Genomic DNA, 25,848 nt, shown 5'->3' with positions numbered 1-25,848 from the left:
TTCACACTTGTATTCTGCTTTCTCAGCAGCCTGGTGTTTAATCTCTGCTCCCTTCACTATTCACAACCTTTCCTAATTTAGTGTTCTTTGCAAACCAAATTGACATGGCCTGGAGAGTTGTTGCCATGTTAAATACAGAATAAACTGTGATCCCTGACTAGATACCACCCCACAGTTTCATGTACATGTTTCCACTACTTTCACCACTTATTTGGTTTGGGGTTACAGACATTTGTTTTTGTTTTGTTGATAGATCTACTCCATCTTTTTTTTTTTTTGTTAATCATAGGAAAAACACAGAGAAACATTTTCAAGAAAATTCAATGTGAAACTACTGTTTCCAATTTTGCTAACTTGCTTTATAATAAATTCAAATGAGGCTTTTCAAAGCATCTTTCAATAGATCTGCATTTTACTGCCAACTTCCAACACAACTGCTTCTTCAGAAATAAAGAAAAAGTGGTAAATAATCAGGGATGCTGGTAGGAAGTAGCCCCCTGGAGAGCTGTGTGTTTCCTACACAGTTTTAGCACATACGTGCAATTGAAATGAATATTACCTAACTCAGCCCAGTGTATGAGTAGGTATCATTTCTCTGTTTGGAAATTGGAAAGGACTTGCAATTAGATTGCTAAGGACCAGGGGAAGTTCAGGTTGGACATCAGGTTGGAAGAATTTCTTCACATAGAGGGTGATTAGACATTTGAAGGGGCTGCCCAGAGAGGCAGTGCAATCCCCATCCCTGGAGGTGTTTAAGGAAAGACGGGATGTGGCACTCATTGCTCTAGTTGACAAGATGGTCCAAGCTTGGACTTACTGATCTCAGGGTTCTTTTCCAACCTGATTGGTTCTGGAATTCATGAGGAAGTCACTTCCAATTCGATACCATCAGGAATGTATATATATATATATATATATATTTGTATATATGTCTAAAGATAATGCTCATAATACGAAAATGTATGTATTTCATTACTCTTCCAACTCCATTAATAGTTTGCCTCCTTGTCTTTGCCTGTCCTTGTTTTATTGACAGCTCTTAATTACTATTCCATACTCCCCCACTCTTGTTGGGTTTTGTGGGGAGGCTGGGTGTGTGTGAAGGTGCAGGGGTGCTCATTATGGACTTCTACTTGCTGTAGACTTTCTCTATGATTAGCCAAACAAAATATTTTCCCTGGCCATGGCATCAGAGCAAGGGGCAATGCCAATGACAATGACACAGAAAGCAGGGACAGGACTCTTCTAGCTCCAAAATATGTCTTTTTTGGAGCAAAACAGAGAGAGCTAGAGGCCTCTTGCTCTTGTATCCTTTCCCATCCTTCCAGTCTTCCATTTGCTGTTTATCCAGAGCTCTTTTCTGCACGTCATCTCTCTGCTATTGGCAAAAGTTTGCCTCTGTAGATTGTGTTCTGCAACTATGTTTCAAATTTTACAGCAAATTCAAATGTTAGAATACAAACTTAATTAATACTTTACAGCTGGTAATAAATGTTCTGGAGCCAGTGAAAGAATTTTGCATAGCCACATCCCCCTTTTAATCCTTTCTCTGCTCCTCAAGCTTTTCATTACCAGCCTAAAAAGGTTGCTAAAATTTACACCACTGTGCTCTCCTCTGGTGCTGGTGTGATCATTCACAGTTTGTGTAAGCTAAATTTGAAATTGCAACCCAAGGAAGCCGATAATGTGTTGCATGTCTTTGTCTCACGCTTTGTGTGGGGATAAGTGGCTTCACATGGCGTATGACAATGGAGAATCATGTTCTAAGTGTGCAATGCCAAAGCCTTACAGTGAGATTTTGCTTCACTAGGAGTTCTGTGATGATTTCACAGCAGCAAGATGTTCAGTCCAGATTCTTCCAGCTAGGACACCGACAAGGAATTAGGCCAGAAAAGCTTCAAGGGAACATGGAAAGGACATCTTTCCTCAGAGTCTAGCACTAAATGCATCTCTTCCAGAACTGAAATCATAAGCTCAGTTAAATTTAATTCAGAGAATTGTAATTTGTGCTTTGCAAATTGCAAACTGCATTGCCAACAGCATTACTTCCACTGCGCCCAAATTCCTAATATAAAAATGTATAATGAGATTAAACAAGTGATTTTAAAGATAAAGTTCAGATAAATTGTTATCTACCTGTAACAAATAAACTTGAAGTTACAAAAGATAACATAATTCTGCACATTTTTTTATTTTAAGAAGAGATACTGCAAGTAGTTGGGAATTGTGTAACCAATGGACTCACATAGGACTCACATAGAGTCTTATGCTTAAAAATTTACAGAGAGAAACTCTTAAATTGAATCCCTGACAGTAATTTAAATGGTGCTGAATTATGGGAACTACTAAAAGGTAATATTTTTTTTTTAATTTATACTTGATAAACTATTTTAAAATGGGTTGTGTTTATTTCTCCATTAGATGTTCGCATGTTATATGGCAAAGTGTGAAACCAGATTGACTATTACAATAGTGGTGCTCTGGATCTCAGGGTACAAAGTGGAGGTTGGAGATCCAGTGAACTCCAGGACAGTGAAATCAATTTTTTTTTTTCTAAAATCAGTCTTTGAAACTCATTTTGTTTTCCCTGATAGTTCCATGTCCAGTCAATATCAATGCATATTAAATTGATTTAATAATGCAAAGTAAAGTAGGCACATGTCTGGCTCAAAATCTGTCTTCCTCATGCTTGACTGTGTTTATTTAAGAGTATTTTAAAGTCACATGTGGTATTTCATTACATTCTTTGAGACTTTTCAGGAGATGCACTAGAAAACAAAAGCTGAGCAGATGACAGGCTATCCCTTTCATGTCGTGAGCTGAATTTGTGACATTCCAGTACCACCTTGTCTACTATGGCAGGCCTGGGTACCACTGTCAGTCAGGGGCTTTGGAAATCCCACCAGATGTATTTGTACAGCTGGCCCTTTGCCTTCTCAGGATCAGCCTCATTATGATTTATTAACCATCTACAAAGAGCATTGACAAACAATGAATATTTATGACTACAGATGTAACCCTATTGTTTGTGCAAATTACAGTGTTTTCCTGGTAATATTCTGAATGGCTTCAAGTTGACATAAATAATTCATGCTTGTAAAGCCATATGTTAAACTGTCATTGTAAAAGACTAAGTGCTGCCAGTTTTCACTTGAACCATATGTAAATATCAAGCACTTGATATTAAACAGTGATATAAAGTCTAAGCACCTTAATGCCACTTACACAATAAAGATTGCAATATGCCACAGTGCATTGAGTGCCAGTGTCAAAAGAAGTTTAACTGCAGCAAAGGAACCATTTTTATTCCTGAGTAAATTACAGCATATTAATTTAGCCAAGTCTGGCTTTACAGATTTAAATTTCAGTGAGAGCAGACCTCCAGCCTTTGTTATTATTATTGTGTGAAGGAAATAGCTTGAAATATTTCCACAAATGTACAGCAAGTCATTAGTTTTTATCAAGGTACTTGTTGCATGCATGTGACATATATTTACATACATTTAATGTGTATATATATATATGTGTGTGTGTGTTAAATGCTGTGCAAATGTCATAGAATCATGGAATAGCTTGGGTTGGAAGGCACCTTAAAAACCACCCAGTTCCAAGCACCTGCCATGGGCAAGGACACTTTCCACCATCCCAGGTTCTCCAAGCCCCATCCAAATTGGCTTTGGGCACTTCCAGGGATGGGGCAGCCACAGCTGCTCCGGGACTTTTTATTTTTCATTAGGAATTTCAGAATGTAGTGTTAAGACTCATAAGGAGTAGAAAGCTCTTGGATTCGTGGATTCTGCCCTCCATTCTGCAAGCATCTCCCCTGACAGAGATGAGGCTGGTATCCTCTTTCCTGCCAGGCTCCATGGCTGGAAGCACAACCCTCACCCATCACATGAGGTATTTCTGGTCCTGCGGGAGGGCTGAGTCTCCTGAGGCACAGAGACTTGGCTACTCACACACACTTCCATGAGCCCTGTTATGTGGAGGGTCAAGTCAGTTGCCCATGTCAGGGCTGTAGCCTGTGGGAGATTTACTTCCAACCCCATTACAGGGAGAAGAAATACAGCTGTGGGCTTGGCTGATGGTTCCCATTCTGAGGGAATGGTCTCAGCCAGCTTAAAAGCCAAGAGGTGGCATGATCATAGTTCAGAAGAACCCACAGCCAAACCCCAGAAGTCTGTCAGTAGATGCTCTTAACTGACAAATTTGCAGCTAAATGCCAAGGCTGAAGGATGCAGATAGGCAAATTCAGCTTGGAAATAAACCATACATTTTCAACAGCTAAGGTAATTAGCAATTGGAATGATCTAATAAGGCTTGTAACTGACTGTTCATCACAGAAATGCTCAAGCTGTAATTAGAGGTTTAAAAAAAAAAATAGTTAAATCACATTTATTATCCTTATAGCAAAAATCATCTCAAGGAAGTTGTGTGGTTACAAAGGAGACTAAGACAGGGTGGTTAAAAATAACATTGCTTAGCCTTAAAATCCATTAATTTCCATGATCCCAGTGTGTGCCTTGCACACACTTCTCAAAGCTCTCTATTCTGCATTGCTTCCACAGTTTAGATTTAGAGTGTGTCCACTAAGCTCCACTGAAAGCTAATGGCGTGTCTGTGCTACTCTGCATGTTTCAAGGACAGGAAAAAATTTTAATTAAAGGTTTTGCAGTTCTTCATCTGTCTCCAAATGAACCTTGGCAGTTTGTTTTCCATGTGCAGTCCTGAGACAGAACGTTGCTCACAAAACACAACCACATTTACAGTTAAAATGCCATTGCTGCTTGAGTGAGAAGAATAGAAATGAAGTTCTCTTTTAATGGGTTTTAAATCAAAAGTGCTTTCTTTTGCTTCAGTGGGAGACTGAAAATAGAACTTCTAGATTCAGACAGGGATAGACACAGGCATTGCAGATGCTCAGCATGGCAGCAGTTTTTTCTTTCCTCACAGAAGTCTGAGGGCTAATACAAGCCCTCAAAACATTTGAGTCCCAAATACAGGCTGAAAGAATCCCATGAACTTGGCTGAATTTTCTTAATTGTAATGACCACTGTGGCCACTGCATGATCCCAGAAATACTGATGGTCCTTGATTGTGCCTCTTTTTGTGTCATCACCCTGGAACTGATTGTTTTTCACAGCTGCCCATTCTGCAGGCCTTTTCTGGCTCATAGTTTCCAAATGGCTCTGAAGGATCCTTTACTCCTTTTGTTAAACTAATTTCAAGGCCAAAGTAAAACTATAGGGACCCCTTATTCCAGAAGCAGCTAGTTTCATGCCTTGTCTTGAGCCTGCAGTACACAGACAGTGCTTTAGGTGTCACACAAATACAAAAGAGCTGTATTTGATACCACAATTCATATTTCTAGATGCTCATTTGGACACTGCAGCTTTTACACAAATTAAAGCCTTTTATTGAAATAGAAATTAAAGCAGAAATCTACTAAGATATGTGCAGTTATAAAAATGCCAATTACTTATTTGGAGCTTCCCAGAGATGAATTTCTGGATTTTGTGACTGGAAATATAATTTTGTAGCTTATTTTTGTTGCTAGTAGTTTAAGACCTGAGAGAGGAGTCCTAGATTTTGTTCTTCTCTGAGCATCTTTTACTAAATTCCAGTCAATTATTACAGCTCTGTGCAAGTCCAGTGAAATCATTGGGATTGCCCAGGTGCAACCACAATGAAGACCCTGAATTTCAGCACTGGAGCTGCAAAGCAGGATGGAGAAGAAAGAAAATCTCTGGTTGTACTCCCCAAGTGCAGGTTGAGCTGGCACTGCTGATGGTTAGAAGCACCTGCTTGGAGGAGGTGTTGTCTTGAGGGAAAATATCAACTAATAACTGAAATACTTGTGATCTGAGCAAAGTGGCTGTGGTTTAATTCACAGAGATGCATAGAACTGTTTTCAAAAGCTGCCTGGTACTGTCCAAGTTCAGGATACTTCCAGGTTTCTACAGCCCAGAGGCCCATGCACCTGAAGATGCAGAGCTGGATCTTTGCCATGTTAGGTAACTCATATGGAAATAAACCGTCCAGAAAAATATAGAAGGGGTTTAATTTTATCTTTTTTAAATTTTTTTTTTATTTCATTTTTTATTTTTTTGATAGGAAAAGAGCTGTATCTCTTCAAGGAATACATTCCACACATGATTAAACATTAAAACAGGAACACATCACTGCACACAGACCAAAATCTGCTTTTTCCTCCACTAGAATTGCAAATCCATCATTGCATTGAAGGAAAACGAAAGTAAGATTTTTAAAGTAAATCTTTTCGTTTGCCTCTGGCACAAAACCAAACAATTTTTATCGTGAGGTTTTCTGTCTGCATATAAATATTCCCCTGCAACACAGTTTATCTTGGGGAATGTTCCTCAGTGTAACATATCTGTCACTGAGATTGTTCTGCAGATGATCCATTTTGTCTTGTTGTGTCAATAAATACTTACACTTTTGGGCTGCTCCAGATAGAGGATCATCCAGCCCAGCTCCTGGCCCTGCACAGGACCCCCCAACAATCCCACCCTGTGCGGGGCAGTGTTGTCCAAATGATCCTGGAGCTCTGGCAGCCTTGGGGCTGTGACAATTCCCTGGGGAAATGGGCATTGCCTGTTCAGTGCCCAACCACCCTCTGGGGGAAAAGCCTTTTCCTGCTATCCACCCTAAACCTCCCCCGACTCAGCTTCATCCCATTTCCAGGGTCCAGAGACCCTGTCTCTGGTCACAAGAACAGAAGGTAGCTTTCCACTGCCTGGATGGACTGGGAGTTCTGGGATGGACTAGGATGAACTTGGAAAAGCTGAGATGGACTAGGAGCTCTGGTAGGGACTAGGAGGAGCTGAAACTTCTGGGATGGACTGGGATAGACTAGGATGGACTGGGAGATCTGGGATATTGAGTTAAATTTCCAAATTTATTTTTGGCAGTGTATGCTAAGTAGCTCAGTTTCTTCATCCAACATTGCCTTTATTTTCACGTTGGCTTAGCAACTCCTCACGTTGTTCAGAGCTCCCTTTGGCTGAGTGCTACAGTCCATGGCAAACTCATGGGAAAATAAGGTTCAAGGAAGCACATACATGGAAGAGCGAGCTGAGAAGACGGCCTGCTGACCATCCTGGTGTAACCTCAGCCAGCAACCACTCATTCCCCAACAGCAGGATCAGGGAGAGAATGGGAAGGGTAAAAGGGGGAAAATCCCTGGTTGGGATAAAGGCAGCTTTATAGCAGAACAAAACAAAGAATTAATACCCTGCTTGCCATGTTTGGCAGGTGTTCAACCATCCCCAGGAGAGCAGAGCTCCATCACATGCAACAGACAGACAGACAGACATCATTACTCCAAACATCCCTCCCTTCCTCCTTCTTCTCCCCTCTTTATACACTGATCATGATGCCATAAGGTTTGGAATGTGCCTTTGGTCAGTTGGGGTCACCTGTCCTGGCTGTGTCTCCTCTTAAATTCTTTCAGCAGTGTAGCAGAGGAAAAGCAGGAAAGGCTTGGTTCAGTGTAAGCTCTGCTCCACAATAACAAACCCACCTCTGTATTATCAGCCCTCTGTTCAGCACAAGTACAAAGCACAGCCCCACACCAGCCACAGCCCCATACAGCCCCTAGTGAAACTAAAATGTGGCGTCCTTCAGGACTTCTGGGAATATAATCCCTCAGAACTTCTTATGTCCTGTAGAATTGCTGAGTGGTAACAGCCAAAATGCAATTAAATGCATGTGTGCATTCACAGGAATGGTTTTTCAAGTAGCCTTCCAGCTACGTGCTGGACTCTGTGTATGAACTGTAAAGAGTATTTTTGTGCTGTGTACACTGGACCAAATTATTGGTGCTTCTGGCTGGGTCTGCTGTGCCCCAGTGCTGCCAGGACTGTCCTGAAAAAGATGAGGTCACAAGAGGGGCTGCTGAGTAATGCTCCCTCCCACAGTCTCTGAGGCACCACCACCATGGCAGTGGATGTGTAGGCAGGGTTGTGTCCTAGGTCTAATTCCACATCCCGGCTAGAAAATCCACAGCTGCATTTCTGCACTTAAATGCTGCATTCCTAATGCTACTTTGGGAAAGCTTCTTACAAAGGCACAATGCTCCCAGATTTTTATGTTTATCCGTGGGCAATTGTGCCTTAGAAATGGTTTATAGGAAACCTTTGACCTGAGTTCTAATCTGATTTAAATTAATTTAAATTTGGAATCACTCTGGGCTAACTCCAGTGTAAGGGTAGTACTGGTCCATGGGGCAGCAGAGGTGCTTCACAGAAATACCAACAGCAGCTGGCTTTGTGTCCTGAGTTAATTTGATTATATAGTTTTAGTTTAACTTAAACAAAGAAGCGACCTTATTATTATTTTAAGAAACCTATTTTAAGATGAGGGAATCGTATTTCTCACATAAATCCATCTTCAAATGTCTTCTTTAGATGTACATGAAGCTGGGGCTGGAGCTGAGTTTGTGTGGGGAGGGGAAAAGCGTACTGGATTTCACTGATCACAGTTGCTTTAAATTATGCAGGGAAGAGGGAGATGCTGTTTATGCATGAAAAAAACAAGGTTGGCAGCAGGGATCAGAGGGGCCTTGCTTTTCTAGTTTCCCTCTGCTATAAAACAAGTACCAGGGGAAGGATTGGGGTGTCTTGCCAAGAATTATCTGAGGGGTCACATTTGGTGCTTGTGACCATCAGAAAAAAAAAAAAAAAATCTGGGTTCAGTGGTAGTCAGCCTTCTTAACATGGTTTCTGTCTCAAGCACTATTCTTCTGTAGTTTTACAAGAAGTAATTCAAAATAAATGCTTGAATCTTGCTTTGCCTAAATGTGAATTGAGGTCAATCTCAGGGATTTCTCCTGATATGAACTTTAGTGAGACTTGAATACATGTTTTCAAATACTTAAATCATAGTTGCATAGGATATTTTCTGAATTTTGCAGACATTTTCTACATGTCTTATTGACTCTTCCCCTCCTTTATCTCAAATTAAAATCTACTTTAAAATATCAGTGTTCTAAATCGCATAATATACTTCAAAATCACAGCAGGGGAATTGAGAATGGCTCTCAACAATAAATTCTATTAATTCTAATATTTCCTATTGTACAGTTCTGTTACATCTGTTATTTTGTTTATGTGTTTTGCTATAGAATGAAAAGGAGAAGCTGACATGGAGTGACCGCATGCCTGGATATGCAGCAAACTTTGGATTGATTCTATTTATGGTAACATCATTTGCATTTCTGCTCGTTTATTAGGGGTGAGAAACTTTGCCATGAGCATCTAGAAGGAAACCCTTGAATTGCTGTTCTCAAATATGTTAAAAATTTGTAAAGTAAGGTCAGTTTTGGAGAAATACTAGGATGGTTCATGGAGCTCAATGCCTGCCTCCAGCTTTATTCTCTTTTTCCAAAGGCTACTTGTGGAAGGTCTGATTTGCTGTAATGCCAGCAGTTCATTACACAAATTCTGCCTCTCCCCCAAGGTTTCTGCTCCATCTCTGTTATCCAATGAAGGGATAACATTGATATTTAGCTGTGAGCACAGTATTGCATATGCTGGTCACAGTGACGTTCAGAAAGGTTGAGCCTCTGAACAGGCGACATCCAGGTGAAATAAATCAGTTGCTGAGAAATATTTATCCAAGACACATTCAGGGATGGATTGTACAGTAGATCATGGTGTACAGTAGATCATGGTATACAGTAAGATCATGGCACACAGTCCTCCCTTGGGAACAAGAATCAGGTGTGCAGGGCAGCCTGTAAAGTGGGGACACCATTGTCCTAGTCAAAAGACAAATTTCCAGGAAAAAACCCGCATCATGAAGCTGCTGGACTTTGTAAACAGCAACAGGAAGGCCTGGCTAACAAACCCTAAATTACATGGTAAAGGATCCCATTATCCCTCTGGTTACAGTAATTACTGACTGAAAGCTTCTGTTCATATCTACAGCCACTATAAAATGGCAATGAAATGGCCTGTTTACACCATTGCAGCATGTAACTAGGGAAACTCACCTGGGGCCTAAATTATTTTAAGATACCTAAGTGTATTTCTAATTTACTCAAATTTGCATATACTGCACCAGATGTCCTGAGAAGATTTCATTTCTTTTTCTGACAATCAAATGCTCACATTGAAGTTAATATCTACACCCTTATAGATATGCTTATATATTTATGAAGATGTATGCATTGCATATTCAGAATATTTTCTGCACATTTTAGATGTGTCATAGATGCATGCACTTGTAGCATTTTGAGGGAGTTTACCATCCTGAGGCCATACTCACTATTTGCTTTTTAGACAGAGCCTCTCAAGTGGCGTGAGTCATGACTTAGAGCAGGCCACACTGAGTCTGACTAAGCACACAGCCCTGACTGAGCTTTTACAAGTCATTCTTTTGCAAACAAGGTGCTTACATGTGCTCTTGACTTTCACCACATGTTTAAATTTCCCCTAAGCATGAGCTTAAAGTGCTTTCCTGACTCATAGCCTAGGTATTACCCTCCCTGCTTACTGTAACATCTCAGAAAGATTTATAAAGGGTTATTACCTACAGTTTGTGAGATGTAAAATGCAGAACTCCATTTCTTCAACTTCTGTTTGTGACTAGTGGAACTAGACTGACTTGCACCATCTGGCAAAGTGGACACAATGATCTTGTTTTTGCAATATTTTGAGCATTATTTATATGTAAGTACCTTCAGGAGACAACTTGCAATCCATGCATGAAATTCAAGCCAACTCTTGATGAGGGAGAGCATGCTCTGCTATCCTACATGTATATTGCAATCTGCTCTTTACTCTATGGGATGTTTCCCTTTTTCCTGCTAGATTAGTTAAAGAGGAATTGGAAAGATCAGACTGAAGTTTTGTTGTCAGTCTGAGAAATAGAATTGTACTGAGAAACATAATTGGTCTTGTTAACCTCTATATTATTATTCACACAAATTAATTATTTTAACTGTAAGGCCTATGTACAAAATAAATAATAAAATCTTGAGTTTACATGTGTGTGCAGGGGTACAAGAGTCAGACACAGACCTGCACACAAGTGCATAGCAATTCCTAGTGCTGCAGAATTGATTGTTGAATTTTAATGCTACCTTTTCCAGGCCAAAAGGGTCTGGTGTTCCAAATCTATAGGTGTTTTCCATGAAGATTTCTATGTTGTTATAGAGTGATACTGTTTTGTTCTGTCCCTCCTTCCCCGAGCTTTACATCCCACACTTTCCATGGGGATTCTTGAACCTGGTAATGGTTTTCTTAGTGTAAAATCTTTCCTCTTTGCTTTTTTTTCCCCTTTATTTCCATACTTCTGTTGTGTACTTCACTTTTGTGAATCCTCTTTCAAGAATTTGTCGTGGTCTTTTCTTTCTGGCTTTTTCTCTGTCTGTATTAAGCTAGGCATGCTGTTTGTTTTTTTCAAAATGCAGGTTAAAAAAAAACCATTGTGTTTGCTGCTCTTGTCTAATCTTACATCACCAAACAATTCCAAGGATTAATTCACACATGTGTGGATGCTTTAAAATCTGATCACAGTTCTTTTGTTGTACACAAAGTCTCAATGGACTGCAGAGGGGGCAGAAGATCCAAATCTGATTTAAGCTATGCGTTTTGCAGGGATTGTAGGACAGAAGTTCACAAGTCTTATTTTTGCAGACTGAGATCAATGGTAGAAGGAGATCAGGGCTCAGCTGGGCATCTAAAAGTTTTTCTTGAGTGTGATTAACAATAACATGTCACAATTTATAAACCCCATATTTAGAAGGCACATATTGTGGCAGAGATTTCTGAGTTGGTGATACAAGTGCCAGTAGTGTTGGAAGAGAGCAGGGTGGCATGGAGCAATGCATCACTGGGGCTTTTCTTTGTTTGGCTCAGCCAGAGGAAGGAAGAAAATCAATTTGTGTCATGGCAGAAGTGTTCAGCCGCTTCCACCCTATTCTCACTCACATGGTGTAATAATTGACTCTAGAATAGCCCTACTGGGGAGCCAGAGAACTATCTGGACATTAAATTGTTATCCTACTTGGATGGAGGTAGCAGCCTAGCCCATGGGGTTTTATAACTTCCTTCTCAGATCTAGTTTGCTTTCCTGTTTGTCTTCATTCATACCAGGCTCAGTAGGTGACCTTTTCTGCAGCCAATTTTCACATCTGTTTCTAAGCATTTCAGTCCTGGATGGACTAGTTCAGCTATTCAGGGAAGAAACTGCCATAATGGGGGGGAAGGATGGCCAGAGGGAATGTTGGCAGTGACAACAAACCCCAAAGTGGGCACCTGAACAAATGGTGGCCTGCCTGATCAGGAATTTGGGCAGAAGAGGTATTTTCAGGAATGAGACAAATCCTGTGAAGATACAGGAACCATTCCCCCTCAGCGACTGTCTGGGGAGTGAGAACTGTGCTCACAGTAACTGTGCAGTCCTACAGGCCCTCCTCAATTTTCTCTTTTTTGCTGGATGTACAGATAATGAAGACTCCTAAAGGAGTGTTTTTCCATCTGTGTCTAAGCAGATGTTTAAAAACAGCTGAGCAACTGAGAGTTTCTGAAGCCCTGGTGCTTTTGCAAAGCAAATATTTTTGTTCTTTAAACAAATAAAACATTTTTTTTTCAGTAACTTTGTACACCTTGCTATGGCACTGCATGGATTGAAAAGGTTGCTACTCTCATCCTCCAGTAACATTCCTCAGGGCAAGGGATCCCTAAAATCCTTTGGTCAGGTTCAAGAGTTTCCTATTGAACTTTCATGATCTGAAATTTCCTCTTTTTCTGTTTAGTGTGGACTGTTCTCAACTCTTCTTCCTGTACTGTTAAGGTACCATTCCTAAGTGGGAATTCGTGATGGAGAGAGGTGTGTGTGGAAGGATCTCATCTGCTCCAGAATGAGGCATTCAATTGCTGATTTTCCTTGTCCACCACCATAGTGAAAAAATTGCAAAGAAATCCACAGGGAAAAGAAACAGGAAGAGAGTATCAGGAAGTTGATTAAGAAGGAGGATTCTGTGACTCAGATTAAGAAAAAGAAAGGAGCTTAAGGTGTCTGTAGAGGTGGAAGGTGAAGTAAATTAATACCAGGTGTTGCTGTTTTGTTTTCTTCCTTTGTTGGGGATTTTACTCTCTACTCTAGTGATTATAATGGGGAAGCAAGGAAAAGTTATGTGTTCCTGCATCCCTTCTGTCACAGCAAGGTAGTTCATCATGAATGTGATTTTTTTGTCTGTTCATTTGGTAGGTAAGTCAAAAGAAAAATAGATATAAAAACCAGAAATATTTCCTTGACACAATGAAAACCACAAAACCAAAGGAAATAATATTTAATATCATTTGAAAAGTTCTCATTTAAACTGTTTCAGGTTCAGGCTTTTATCATTCACCAACATTTCATTTAAAATTAATGAAACAGTTCTTTAAAAAGTAAAATTAGATGTTTTACTAGGTCTAACTATTACTATTTGCTGACAAAACATATTTGACAATTTCATCTGAAATGTCCAGGAGTTTCTCCAAATAATTAATTCTTAGTATGTTTACTAGTTCTTCATAAAAACAAAATGTGCCCAGTTTTCACCTTCAACCTTTAATAATTTAACTCTGATTCTTGTTGTGGTTCTTTTGCAATAGTTCCTTTTAATGCAACAACCTTCCTCTGCATACAGGAATTCAATAAACTATTGCTGGATCATTAAAATGAACTGTTAAATTTCCTTAACCCATGTTTTGAATCTGGGCCCCTAGGCCCATTTTAATAATTGCAGTCATCTAATCTTTCACATTGAGGTAGTCTCTTTCATCTGAGGATCTCAAGATGTTTTACCTAAAATAATGAATGTACACTGGAATTCTTGCTAAAGGCAAAAATGAAGGGGAAAAATGTACCTTCTCCCCCTTTTGTGCTGCGATGATGAAAACTTGCTATTTTTTATTATTGTTTTAATGATTTCTTTTTCATTGTGGATTGGTTTAGATTTTTTTTTTTTTTTTTAACAGAATACCACAACCCAACGAAATTCAAATTCTTCTTGTGGGAACTTGACCTTAAGTAGCGGGGCCAACTTTCCTCATCTCATGGGTGAAAGCCAGCCCACAAAGGATGCCAGGGATACCAAGTGATTTCTGGGACACAAATGTAAAGTAATGCCCTAATAACCCTGCTTAGGTCAGCCTTAAAGGAATAATAACAGGGGAAGCTTTTTATTTTTAAATTTGTAAGTTTACACTTCTGCTGTGCACAGGTGAAGCTGTTTGAGCCAGTAAAGCCCATTTACCTGTCTGCACCATAAATATAGGCCCTTCAGCTCAAGCCATCTGAATCTATTGCCAGATAAAAGACCTTGCTTAATTCCTGCTTTTGAACCCAAAATGCCCAAATTTCCCTGCATGAATGATGTGTGTAGCTTTAATCAGAATGGACGTGCCCATCTGCAGGAATCCATGGAATTGATATAAAAGAATCACAGATTGGTTTGGGTTGAAAGGAACCTTAAAGGTTATCTAATTCTAATTCCCTGCCAGGGGCAGGGACGCCACTCACTGGATCAGGACACTCAGGCCCTGTCCAGCCTGGCCTTGGTCTCTTCCAGAGATGGGGCAGCCACAGTTTCTCTGGGCAACCTGTGCCAGGGCCTTACTACCCTCACAGAGAAGAATTTTTTCCTAATATCTAACAAAAAATGTCCTCTTTTGGTTTAAAACCATCCTCCCTTTTCCTACCGCTACCTGCCCATGTGAAAAGTCACTTTCTCTCTTTTTTGTAAGCCTCCCTTAGATACTGAAAGGTGGTATAAGATCTTCCTGGAGCCTTCTCTTTTCCAGGCTGGACAATCCCAACTTTCCCAGGCTGTTTTCACAGGAGAGGTGCTGTGAAGCATCTTGTGTCAGTTGAATTGTTGTGCCAGTTTGGAGCCGTGCATCCACTTCCTTATTTCTTATTTACATCCCTGTTTGTTGGAGAACCTTTTAATTCGATCACCTGCATGCTGTCACCACGCACTAAGAAACAACCCTGCGATGCCAATTCATAGAACACACCCAACCTCCCAGCCACAGCTTCTGTTTCCAGGCTGAACTAATCTGTGTGCTCATTTGTTTGCAGATCATGCTGGCATTTTCAGCAGTGTTTGGTGTCATCGTGTACCGAATCACCACAGCAGCAGCCTTGTCCTTCAGTGCAAACGAGACAACCAGGTCCAACGTTCGAGTGACCGTGACTGCCACTGCTGTCATCATTAACCTCGTGGTGGTCCTCATCCTCGATGAAATTTATGGAGCTGTGGCCAAATGGCTGACAGAAATTGGTAAAACTGCCTCACCACATTCCTCATTAATCCATGTATTGACACCAGGGGGTGCAAGGAGGGTCCAGGAGGAGAATTTCCTCCCGGACAGGGCCAGTGAAAACATTCAGGCCTGTGAAGGTTCCTCTTTAAGCTAAGAGCTGCAGAAAGTCAGTGGGTTGTTTAAAAAATGTTGATGGCTCTGACGAAGTTACACTGATGTTGTTTCCCTGATGGAAGTTTTAACCATTTCCTTACTGCTCAAACGATTTTTTGTTCCATTTTAGGGGCATGTCTGGGCTGGACTGTTTATTAATGATTTGTACTGCAGTTAGTGGTTGGACTTTCAAAATTTATCTTAAACATCAAAATATTGTTGCAAGCCTGGCTATTTATTTCTTTTGAAGGGAAGTCATTCCTTTGACTCCTATAGAGGTTTAGGCCTAAAGTATTGATTTGTTATATACATTAGGCTAAAGATGTTTACTAATAGGGGTATAGGCTGGGGCTTTGTTTTATTATATAAATTAGACCAAGAATGTTGACTGATAGTGCCTTTACATGAGATTACTTTTAGGACTTCTGTTTCTTCTCAATTTCTCAAAACACTTTTAACATCACAAATGAAAACATCTCTTTCAGTCCTATTTTTGGAAGAACATTACAAACTACAGTTTTGCAGTTGTTAGAGGTCCAATCCTAAATTTTGGAAGTATGGTCCTGTTATTTTAAATTAAATACCTAAAGTATTTGAAAGAAATGAAGACAAAGCAATTAATTTTCATAAATTGCCACTTTAGGGGGTTCATTTGTTTGTTTATTTCTGTTTTGCACCAGGCTTTGGGCAGGTTATAGCAGGGTTACACAAATGCCACTCTGTTCTAGTGGCATAAATGAGCTCAGGCTCACTGTTCAGACCAAAATTGTACCCGGATTTTCAGCTTTCATGTAAGTGACAGGCTGCTAACTGTGTGTGACCTGATCAATTCTGTTCACTGTGCCTGCCCAGGTAAGAAAGAGCACAAATGTTAAGGAACCACACAGCTGTGTGGAAAGAGTAGGAAAAGATGAAGAGACTTCTCTGGGAGCTGGGAAGTGCCAGGTCCTGCCACGGCCTCTGTTTGGGAAGTACAGGAGGAAAATCTCTCCCTTTGAAATGTGCACCAGGCTGAACTGTGAAAAAAAAAGCAATTTCTTACTTGCTGATTATTGCCCTCCTGTCACTTTGCATCTAATTCCAATCCTATATTTATTAGGGCAGCATTCCTAATCAACCATCAGATGTTTTGTTTATGAAGGATCCAGTCAGAATAATCTCTAATGCTACAAATTACATGAGTTAGAAAGTTCACTCAGGCAGCTTTCTCCTGCGCTAGGCTCAGATGCCAAATGCAATCAAAATGTTTAAAAAAATTACAATTCATGCATGCTGATAAATGTTGCTTAACTTGTGAACTCTCATTTTGCTGGGAGGAGAAAAACATTCTCAATTCTCATTTCACTCTGCACTTAACCCACAAGCTGAAGAACACACTTGTTGGGCTGAAGGAGTAGCTCTTGACAGCATAAGTTTGTATTCCTGCCCCAAGTACACTTGAATCTCTGCTCAGGTGAAAAATTACATCTGTAAGCACAAGAATAGCAGTGATAGCAATTGTGTTAATCATGGGATCAGAGTCATGCATATACCTCAATACCTCAGTCAGGAGGAACAGAGTAGGAGTTTTGTTGTTATCAATACAGAGAGCTCGTACAGGATGGAGCAGGACCCCTGTGGGCCCAGTAGAGTGAGGCACTGATGCCCTTCATCACAGATGAGACCAGCCAAAGTGCAGATGGTATCCTGCTATTCCCAGGGAGAATAGATCATCTTCAGTAATCAGGTGGTGCCAGACAAGATTTACAGCTCACCTGTAACTCAGAGTCACAGAATGGTTTGGGTTGGGAGGGACCTTAAAGCTCACCTCATTCCAAGCCCCTGCCATGGGCAGGGAACACCTTCCACTATCCCAGGTTCTCTGAGTTGCTCCCCAGCCAACCTGGCTTTCCAGGGATGGAGCAGCCACAGCTGCTCTTGGAAACCTGTGCAAGGGCTTCCTCACCCTCAACCCTTCCTTGAGGCCAAGGGAGAACCAGTGAAATGGGGGCAAAATCAAAATTACTCGTGTTTGTCCCTTGCAAAGGCAGCAGCTCCTTCAGAGAGCTAAGGCCCATTCCACCCATAGCTCAACTCATCCTCCACCTGCAAAGTTCCAGCTGCCTAATTTTGGCATAACAACCCACCACTGAGTGTTTCATTTTTTGGGGATGAGGGAGTTTTCTCTGTTACTAACACACCTATTCTGGCTGAACACATTTCTCATGCAACACACCCGAGGGGCTGGAGGACAAATTCTATACATGCCATTAAAGCTATGGTATAGGATGTCTGAGGGAGCCTCTGGGACCATATATGGTGTGCAATTGTTCATCCAGAGGCTGAGCTCATCCATGGGGGGATTCTCTGTAAGGCAGAGTTTAGGATTTTTCTCTCTGAAATGAAAAGTTACCCTGCTGTTATTTGATATTCCTGCTGCCCTGAGCTTTTCTCTTGCAGATCTATTCAGGGTGTGGGATCACCTACAAATTGTTTGAATGTTTAATTAAGCTTTTTTTATACTTATAGGTGGGTTATGCATTAAGGCTCATCAGGTTGTGCACTGATCTTTTACGAAAATGTGGTTGAAAGTATCACAAAGAAAGTCAGGCAGTGAGGGTTTATTAGGCTTTTCTATTCCTTTAATGCTAAAATAATCATGCAGCTTTTTTAAGAAAAAACACCCCAAAACAACAGCAAAGCAAACAGAACACACAAACTGTGCCTGAAACAAAACTGTACAAGTACAACAGTATTTTTAATGCAGTCCTTAAGCCAGAGCTCTGGATCTCCTTATTATTCCACACTTTCTTTGTGCCTCAGAAGTTCAGCCAAGAATGATAAATTTAATCATAAATTGATCTTCTCTTACATTAGATACAGCTCAGGATGAGCAGAGAAACACAAGGGTTTCACCCATATAAAATCTTTAAAAAAGGATCCTACCATGAGTTTGAAAAGCCTCTGTCTTATACCTTGCTTTCTGCTGCCATAAAATTTCCACAGAAACTGAAAATAAATCTGGGAACAGAGTAATGAATACTGAAAATATTTAAACCAAGAAATCTTGAAAAACAGAACACATATAGTGAATTGTTAACAAAAATCTGCCTTTATTTTGCACTTAATTTATTTAATACCTTATTCAGAAATGTATTTAGTCTTGTATTTAGCATCAAACATATCAACAATCTCACCACAGAAAAGAAGGCTTGTGGACTACAAGTTAAGGATGCTTTTAAGGTGTTTTTTTGTTTTGTTTTTTTTTTCTGGTTGAAAGTCTTTGTACTTTGCTTTCAGCATTCCTCAATTGAGAATATGAATGTTTTGTTATTTTAGTTGTGTAACAGATATAGTCGTGTATGTTAATATCCATATATTCAGCAGAGTAATTTATACTGCTTTTGCTTTGTGGAATGGAATATCTCTGGAAATTAGGACTCAGTGACAGACCTAGTGGCTTTGGTACAAATTAAAGGTACAAAAGAAAAATTAATATAAGCCCAAAGTTTGAAGTCTGGGGGGTTTTTGTACGTGTTTGGCGATTCAGGGATTTGTATATTACTTACCGATTCAGTTCTCTGATTTGTTTTTTTTCTTCCAGAAATACCAAAAACAGAGAAAATTTTTGAGGAAAGACTGATTTTGAAGGCATTCCTACTGAAGTTTGTGAATTCTTATGCATCAATTTTTTATGTTGCCTTTTTTAAAGGAAGGTAGGATAAATATCCTTTACATATATATATTTCTGCATATGCATTTTTATATGTGTGTCTTCATTAGTGGATCTGTGTATAAAAATGGGCACAAAGGCCTGAGACTGGTCATCTTTGCCAGCTCTTAAAAAATATCTTTGACAGGGTTATCTAAAGTTAATAATTCATTTTGCTTTTTTAAAAAAGTGTTGTTTTTATAATGAATGGTGGTGATTACAGGCTTTAACTTTCCACAGTTTAGCAAATTTTCCTTGAAGCATCATTTAGCAAAGAAAGCTCTTCCTGCTTCATTTAAAATCATGAAGCTCTTTTTTCTATTACTTTCACATTATTTTGCATTATTCTTGTGTATCAAATTAAGAAATAGCTACAGTCAACTGGCAAATGAAGTGATTGACCAAAAAGCTAATTCAGCTGTCCTGCTAAATAAGTGTGACTTCCTATGGGCTCAGAATCCTTTTCTTTTGGGACACAGTCATCCACATGCTTTTGAATGGGAAGCTTAAAATTATTCTTTGCTAAAACTTTGGCCAAAAAAAATGTTTAAAACATCCTCTGGATTCTATTTCCTACCATTTTACTCTTCCTTTTGGGGTCTGTGAAGTTTGTTAATCTCTGCTCTTCACTAATCCTATCCGGTACCTTTCATTTGAGGGTTAATGATGCATTTTGCCAGCAGTTGCAAATATTGTAAGACACCAATGAAAAAAAGTCACCAAATTCTCTCTTCTTTTGACCATCTTTTTGTGTTGTATGGTTCGAATATAGTCAATATCATTGTTTCTCCTGGTGTAGCCAGAAGAGTCTTGGTTGCATATAGATGTGTAAATAATTCCATTCAGGGCATTATTCACATGTAAGAGAATGAGAACTAGGATATGTGTCCCCAGGTTTATTTGCCATTCTAATCAAGTGAGGGGTTTTAGCACTGAAAAATATTTTATTGAAATTATTTTATCCAGATATAGTAGAAAAACAGTTGTACAGGTCTATTTCTTTGGAATAATTGAAGCTGAATAGATGCTGAGCCCTTGAAAATTCATGTTTAAGAAGGAACTTCTGAAATATTTTTACTAATACAAATGAACAGTCTTGATTTCAAAGTTAACTTATTTTTATGTTTTTATATTAAATCATGGTGTCAAAATTAGCTTATTTTTCTGTTTTTATGCTAGTTTATGTATTATTATTGCTTTCAGGTTTGTTGGCCGTCCTGGTCGTTATGTGTATGTGTTTGAAGGTTATAGGATGGAAGAGGTAAGTACATTTGAAATTCAAATTACAAATAAAATCCTTTACACAAAGAAATATGTGTACAGTGTTCAGTGGACTAAAGACAACAGAGGAAAAATAGAAAACACATAGAAAACAAGATGTTAAATCTTCAACTTGAACAGGAAAAACTCAGGGTTTCCATCTAAGGCAACTTTATATTCTTTCTTTCTGCAGTTTTGACTATTCCATGGTCTTTCTTAGGTGAAGCTTCACCATCTCTGGGCTTTACAGCTGGGTACTAAGGCACAAACATTCCATGATTTGGTTGAGGCCCTCGGGAAGTATGAACCTGGCTTCCCATTCTGCAGATTGCTGGAAGCTGGCAATTTTAATAGCTTAAAGACCTGGAGCCATTTTGTGCTAAACCTATAAACTTTTTTTTTTTTTTTTTTTTTTTTTTTTTTTTTTTTTAATCCTCTCACGAAGGGGATTGCTGTGGGTATTCCCTTGAAAGCTGAGAGATGTACTCAAGGTTTGACAATAAAGCTGACAAAAAAGTCTTTGCAAGATTGAATGTTTTCTTTCCCCCATGGGAGAGATCAGCTTGGAAGAGTATTGGTGATCCTGCATTATGTTTATTACATTGATTATATAGTAAATATTTTTAAAGGAAATATAGGAACCCCAGGGCACCATGAGTTGTTTCAGAGCTCTGCATATTTTCCATAATGCAGTTTTATGAGTGGAGATGAAATACCTTGTCAAACGCAGATTTGAAGTAATCTACGAGCTCCATGATCCCACAAAAATTGGTGGCAGGGACAGTGGGCTCCCGGTGGGGAGCTTTCCCAAGTGGGTATTTTTAAATTAATTCTCTTAATCCCTTCACACTCTCTGGTTTTGTTTAATTGCAGTGTGCTCCAGGAGGGTGTCTGATGGAACTCTGCATTCAGCTGAGCATCATCATGCTTGGAAAGCAACTGATTCAAAACAATCTCTTTGAAATTGGAATCCCGTATGTATTCTGGCCTTTTCCATTATGTGCTATTCCTATGGCACAGTAAATCAAAGCCTTGATCCTTATTCAGCTAAATGGGACTTTTGCCACTGCCTTCAGTAGGTTCTAATTGAATGTGATGATAAATCACATTTTCTGTTGTGGTGAAATGATCTGGTTGTATTTTATGTTGAATAATTGGCTATATCTTCACTAAATGGCTTAAAGAAAATGATGGAATATATGAAATAATTGATTCAAATTAATTTTAGAAACCAGGGAAAACAGGCAAGGTATGATAGATCTCCTGGGAAGTTTCAGAGAAGCTTTCAGGACAGCAGCATTGAATACAGATTAGCACAAATTGGAGGGGAGATAGCATGGGGGAAAGCAATAGCCCATAAAAGATGTTAAAATCTATTACTAGATCTATGACTATTTTATGGGTTTGGGGATGAAATCCACACGTTTCCAAGGTGCCTTTATGTCATTCTGGGATGATGCAGGAGCAAGCAGAGACATTGACAGCTCAGTGCCTTTCTGCATGGACTGCTTCACTGCTCAGTTCCCTGCTCCAAATACAGCAGGAAAAATCTCCCTGTCTCTCACCAGTGCCAAGGGGATCTTCAGGTGCTGGGAATCCACTGAGAAAGTCCTGCTCCTGCCTCTTGGGAGGTTTGCTTCGTGGTGGCAGTGGCCTGTGAAATGTTGGAGATGAAGAGTGAGGTTTAGACAACTCAGCTCTGCTGAAATGAGGCAGAATCTTCCAACTGTGGTGTCAGCAGCTTTTAGGTCACATCCATAAGGCCGTGGTGATAGTAACTAGAAATCAAGAGGAGTGATTCTTAAAAGATATGAAATATATTTCAAATGAGCCCTTTTCCTCCCTTTTCTCAGCAAGAACTTTTTTTTTTTTTTTTCTTGCAAGGAATTTAAATAGAGAGAGAAAAAATTCCCAAACAAATCAAATGTAGATTATGGATGGTTTCATTATTCTTGTGTCAAAGTTCAATAGGGAGGCCTGTTTTCTGTCTGCATCTCATTGAATTTACATTTTATTTTGAGAAAAGGGTGGTAAATCATTCCCAAAATATCTGACATGTTGAAGGCTTAAAGCTTTCTCAATGTAAACCTGCTGTAATTTGTTTCTCGTCTTCCAAAAACTTACTGCTACTGGACTTTTTTAATGGGAATTTTATAATACAAATACTGTATTTATTATTTTTGACTCATGAAAGCATGGGCTGATCCAGTCCAAACAGAAAGTCATGTCCAATTATTTTTCATTTCCCTCCCTTCGGTGCAAGAATGCAATAATTTAATCTCATTTTCCCCTCTCAGATCTGCTCCCCCACTCTTCATTTAACAAACTGTGGTGGCCTCAATTTTTAAAACTGTTTAAAAACAATCATCCTTTCATCCTCCCCTTCCAAATAAATACCTCATTTCAGTCACAATGCTATCTTGTCATCTTGGAGTAAACATATCTGCTTTTCCTTTGCTTGTCTGCATTCCCAAGAAAATTGTGTGTGTGTCTGTAGGGCTGGGCCCTTCCCCCTGGACCTGTTTGCACCAGAAGAATCACTGAGCACTTAATTAAATCAGAATTAGCCTCCTATTCCTGCATGGACCACTGTACTGGTTTGGGCTGGTTCCTCAAGGGTACCAGCAGCTGCATTTTTCATCCCCCCTTGCCTTGTGCCTCTTTGGAGGGGACTGAGAGTCGGGGTGGATACACAGATTCTTCCATTGGCTCCCCATATTTTCACTGTGGGCAGAGTCCAGGTGCTACCACCAACCTTCTCCATGTGGAGAGACAGAAGGGGATATCATAAATGGTGATTTGGTCCTCAGAATCTGGTGCTGTCCCCCACACATCTGTAACATGGAAGCACCTCTCTGCTGAGGTATCTGATGGCACTCATCAAAAACATTTTTTCCCTCACTGAAATCAAGGTTGTTTTTTTTTTTTTTGTTTTTAGGAAATCTTTCAATTTCATTCACCAGAAAACCCAAGATGTTTTAGTTGATGTGCAGAAATCACAAACCCCATTTTCTTCTCTTTCTCCTCAAAAAATACTGCTGAGTAGATGATAGAGTAAGTTTGCAAGCAACAGTCATCCTTTTTGTTCCTAGAACCCCAAACTGGAAAGAACTGGAAAGCATCTTTCCATGTCTTCATTCTGCTTTATCCATGGTTAGTACTGGGTGAGGAGAGAAACTTCAGGTGGCAGCCCTGCATTTTTGGGGGACACATCCTTGCTTTTCCTTCAACGTTCCTGTAGAAACTGCTGCCACAGCTATGATGTAATTGCTGGTCTCCTAAACCTTGCGTGATTTCTTTTTTTTTAATTTCTGCATCCAGCAATAGCAAACCAGCTAGGTAAATTCAACAATATTTGAATTATAAAATTATAGAAAACTAAGCCCTCTTGAACTGAAATGTGTGTTCTGTGAGTCTGGAATTCACAAGTTTAACAGATGTAAATATGCCAAAGTTCACTCAGATGTGTCACATACCATCATTCTTTTACTGTTGCCACAGGAATTGACCCTAAAATGCTGCAGGGCTTGAAAGCCTTAACCCAGACTTCTTTTAAGACCCTTTTTATTCAGTCCTGTTTTTTTCTGAACTTATTGAAAAAAAAAAACATCCATGTGGTTATTTTATTACTCTCTGTCTTTGACCTTGGTGCTAAACCCTTAGGGTGAAATCCTGGCCCTATTGAAGCAAACAGCAAAACTATTGAATTTAGTGAGGCCATGGTTGTGGCCCTTCTATTCAGCATCAATTTCCATCACTTCCTTCAAAATATACTTAAATATGCAGGATGAAAATACCAAGAGTTAATAAAATCCATTTAAAGATGCCCCTTCATAGCTGTTATCTCTTATGTTGTTTTTCACCTTTACTAAATTATTCTTAATTAAAGGTTTGGGTGGGGTTTTTTTGCCTTTTTATTCTTTTTCTGTTTTTTATTGTTGTTTTCCTCTGATTGAGAAACCAATAAACCCCAAACACAACTGAAACTCTTGTAGAATCCAGGATATCTGAATGTGCCAAGGAAGCATGGCTGTACCAAAAATTTGTGGGAGAACAAGAAATTTACTTTTGTTCTTCCCCTGCCTCCGTCCTGTGCCTGTGAATGTGAGAAGGTGTTTCTTTATGTGAACAGATTGTAGGAATATGACTGAAGGAAGGCCTGGATCTTCAGTGTTCCTTCCCAAAAGCAGGAAAAAAAAATTACAGGCAAGGACACAAGAGTCTGGGTCACTGCTCTTCCTTTTGTCCAGACACAAGCTACTCAACCTAAGAATCTTTTCTGTTTAGCTTTCTCTCTGCACCTTTTTCCATTATCCTACAGATCAAAAAGCATAAACTGGAAGGAGAGCCTTAAAATTCCACCTGTTATACATAATCATTTGTTCCTGGCAGCTGGATTCTAGGGGCTTTCTGTCTTTTCATGTAAAACCTCCACATGCATCTCTGTTCTAGCAAGTATTCATAGAATCATGGAATCACAGAATGGTTTGGTCTAGAAGGAACCTTAAAGACCTCCCAGTTCCAAGCCATGGGCAGGGACATCTTCCACTATCCCAGGCTGCTCAGAGCCCCATCCAGCCTGGCCTTGGGGCAGCCACAGCTGCTCTGGGCACCCTGTGCCAGGGCCTCTCCACCCTCACAGAAAGGAATTTCTTCCCAATATCCCATGTAAGCCTGCTCTCTGTCAGTGTGAAGCCATTCCCTCTTTGCCTGCACTCCATCCCTTGTCAAGAGTCTCTCTCCATCTTTCCCATAGGTTCCCTTCAGGCATTGCAAGGCTCAATTAAGTCCCCTTGGAGCCTTCTTTATTCCAGGCTGAACAATCCCAATTGTACAACCACTGAAGACACAAACACTTGTGCCAACAAAGTGATTTTCCTGCATCTGTTCTCTTTCAACCTGCCCTCCAGATGCCCCACCTCTATCTATTCCACTCTCACTCACTCCACAAATTTCTCGTTTTTCCCAAGTCATCACCATTCTTTCCCCTAGATCCCCCAAATCCAGCTGCTCCTTCTTACTGTATCAATAGAGAAACTATTGAATCATCTCTCTGATTTTTGAAAAGGAGCCTTCATCTAATCACCATGAGCTTACAGCCCAGCCAGGATCACTTGGAGCTTGATTTCTCTCTTTTCATCATTTTTTTTCTCAAAATCTCGAGGGTTATTGACAGGTGGGGCTGTAGTGATTTTATGCTCACTTCAGATGCTTGTTAACGTGCATAATGCAGTGCTTATTGGTTATACTGGGAATTACAATCAGCATAATTCAACCATGTTCCCACCTCTTACCTAATACAATAATTTGGTGCCAATCCCCTGTGAGAAGCTGCAGTGTCGTTTTTATCTGCTCTAGATACAGCCTGACAAAAACCTGGTAATTTTCTTCCCTCCTCATCCTGCATTCATTCCTCTCACATGCTGTTCAGGATGTCTCCTTAAGGATGCACCTTGCTTT

The 25,848-nt window shown here is 39.8% G+C and overlaps 1 protein-coding gene across 1 annotated transcript in view; it reads left to right on the top strand.

Moving 5' to 3' along the window:
- Positions 1-25,848, top strand: part of ANO2 (anoctamin 2) — a 138,094-nt gene that overhangs the window by 91,105 nt on the left and 21,141 nt on the right. The window contains exons 14-18 of the mRNA XM_053977572.1: positions 9,155-9,220; positions 15,100-15,301; positions 19,021-19,132; positions 20,332-20,389; positions 21,262-21,362. Coding sequence (XP_053833547.1) covers positions 9,155-9,220; positions 15,100-15,301; positions 19,021-19,132; positions 20,332-20,389; positions 21,262-21,362 — 539 coding nt within the window. The remainder of the gene's footprint in view (positions 1-9,154; positions 9,221-15,099; positions 15,302-19,020; positions 19,133-20,331; positions 20,390-21,261; positions 21,363-25,848) is intronic.

The sequence above is a fragment of the Vidua macroura genome, chromosome 5 (genome assembly GCF_024509145.1).
Source record: "Vidua macroura isolate BioBank_ID:100142 chromosome 5, ASM2450914v1, whole genome shotgun sequence".
Lineage (NCBI taxonomy): Eukaryota > Metazoa > Chordata > Aves > Passeriformes > Viduidae > Vidua > Vidua macroura.
The sequence above is the reverse complement of the archived record's forward strand: the minus strand, read 5'-3'. Positions and strand labels throughout refer to the sequence as shown.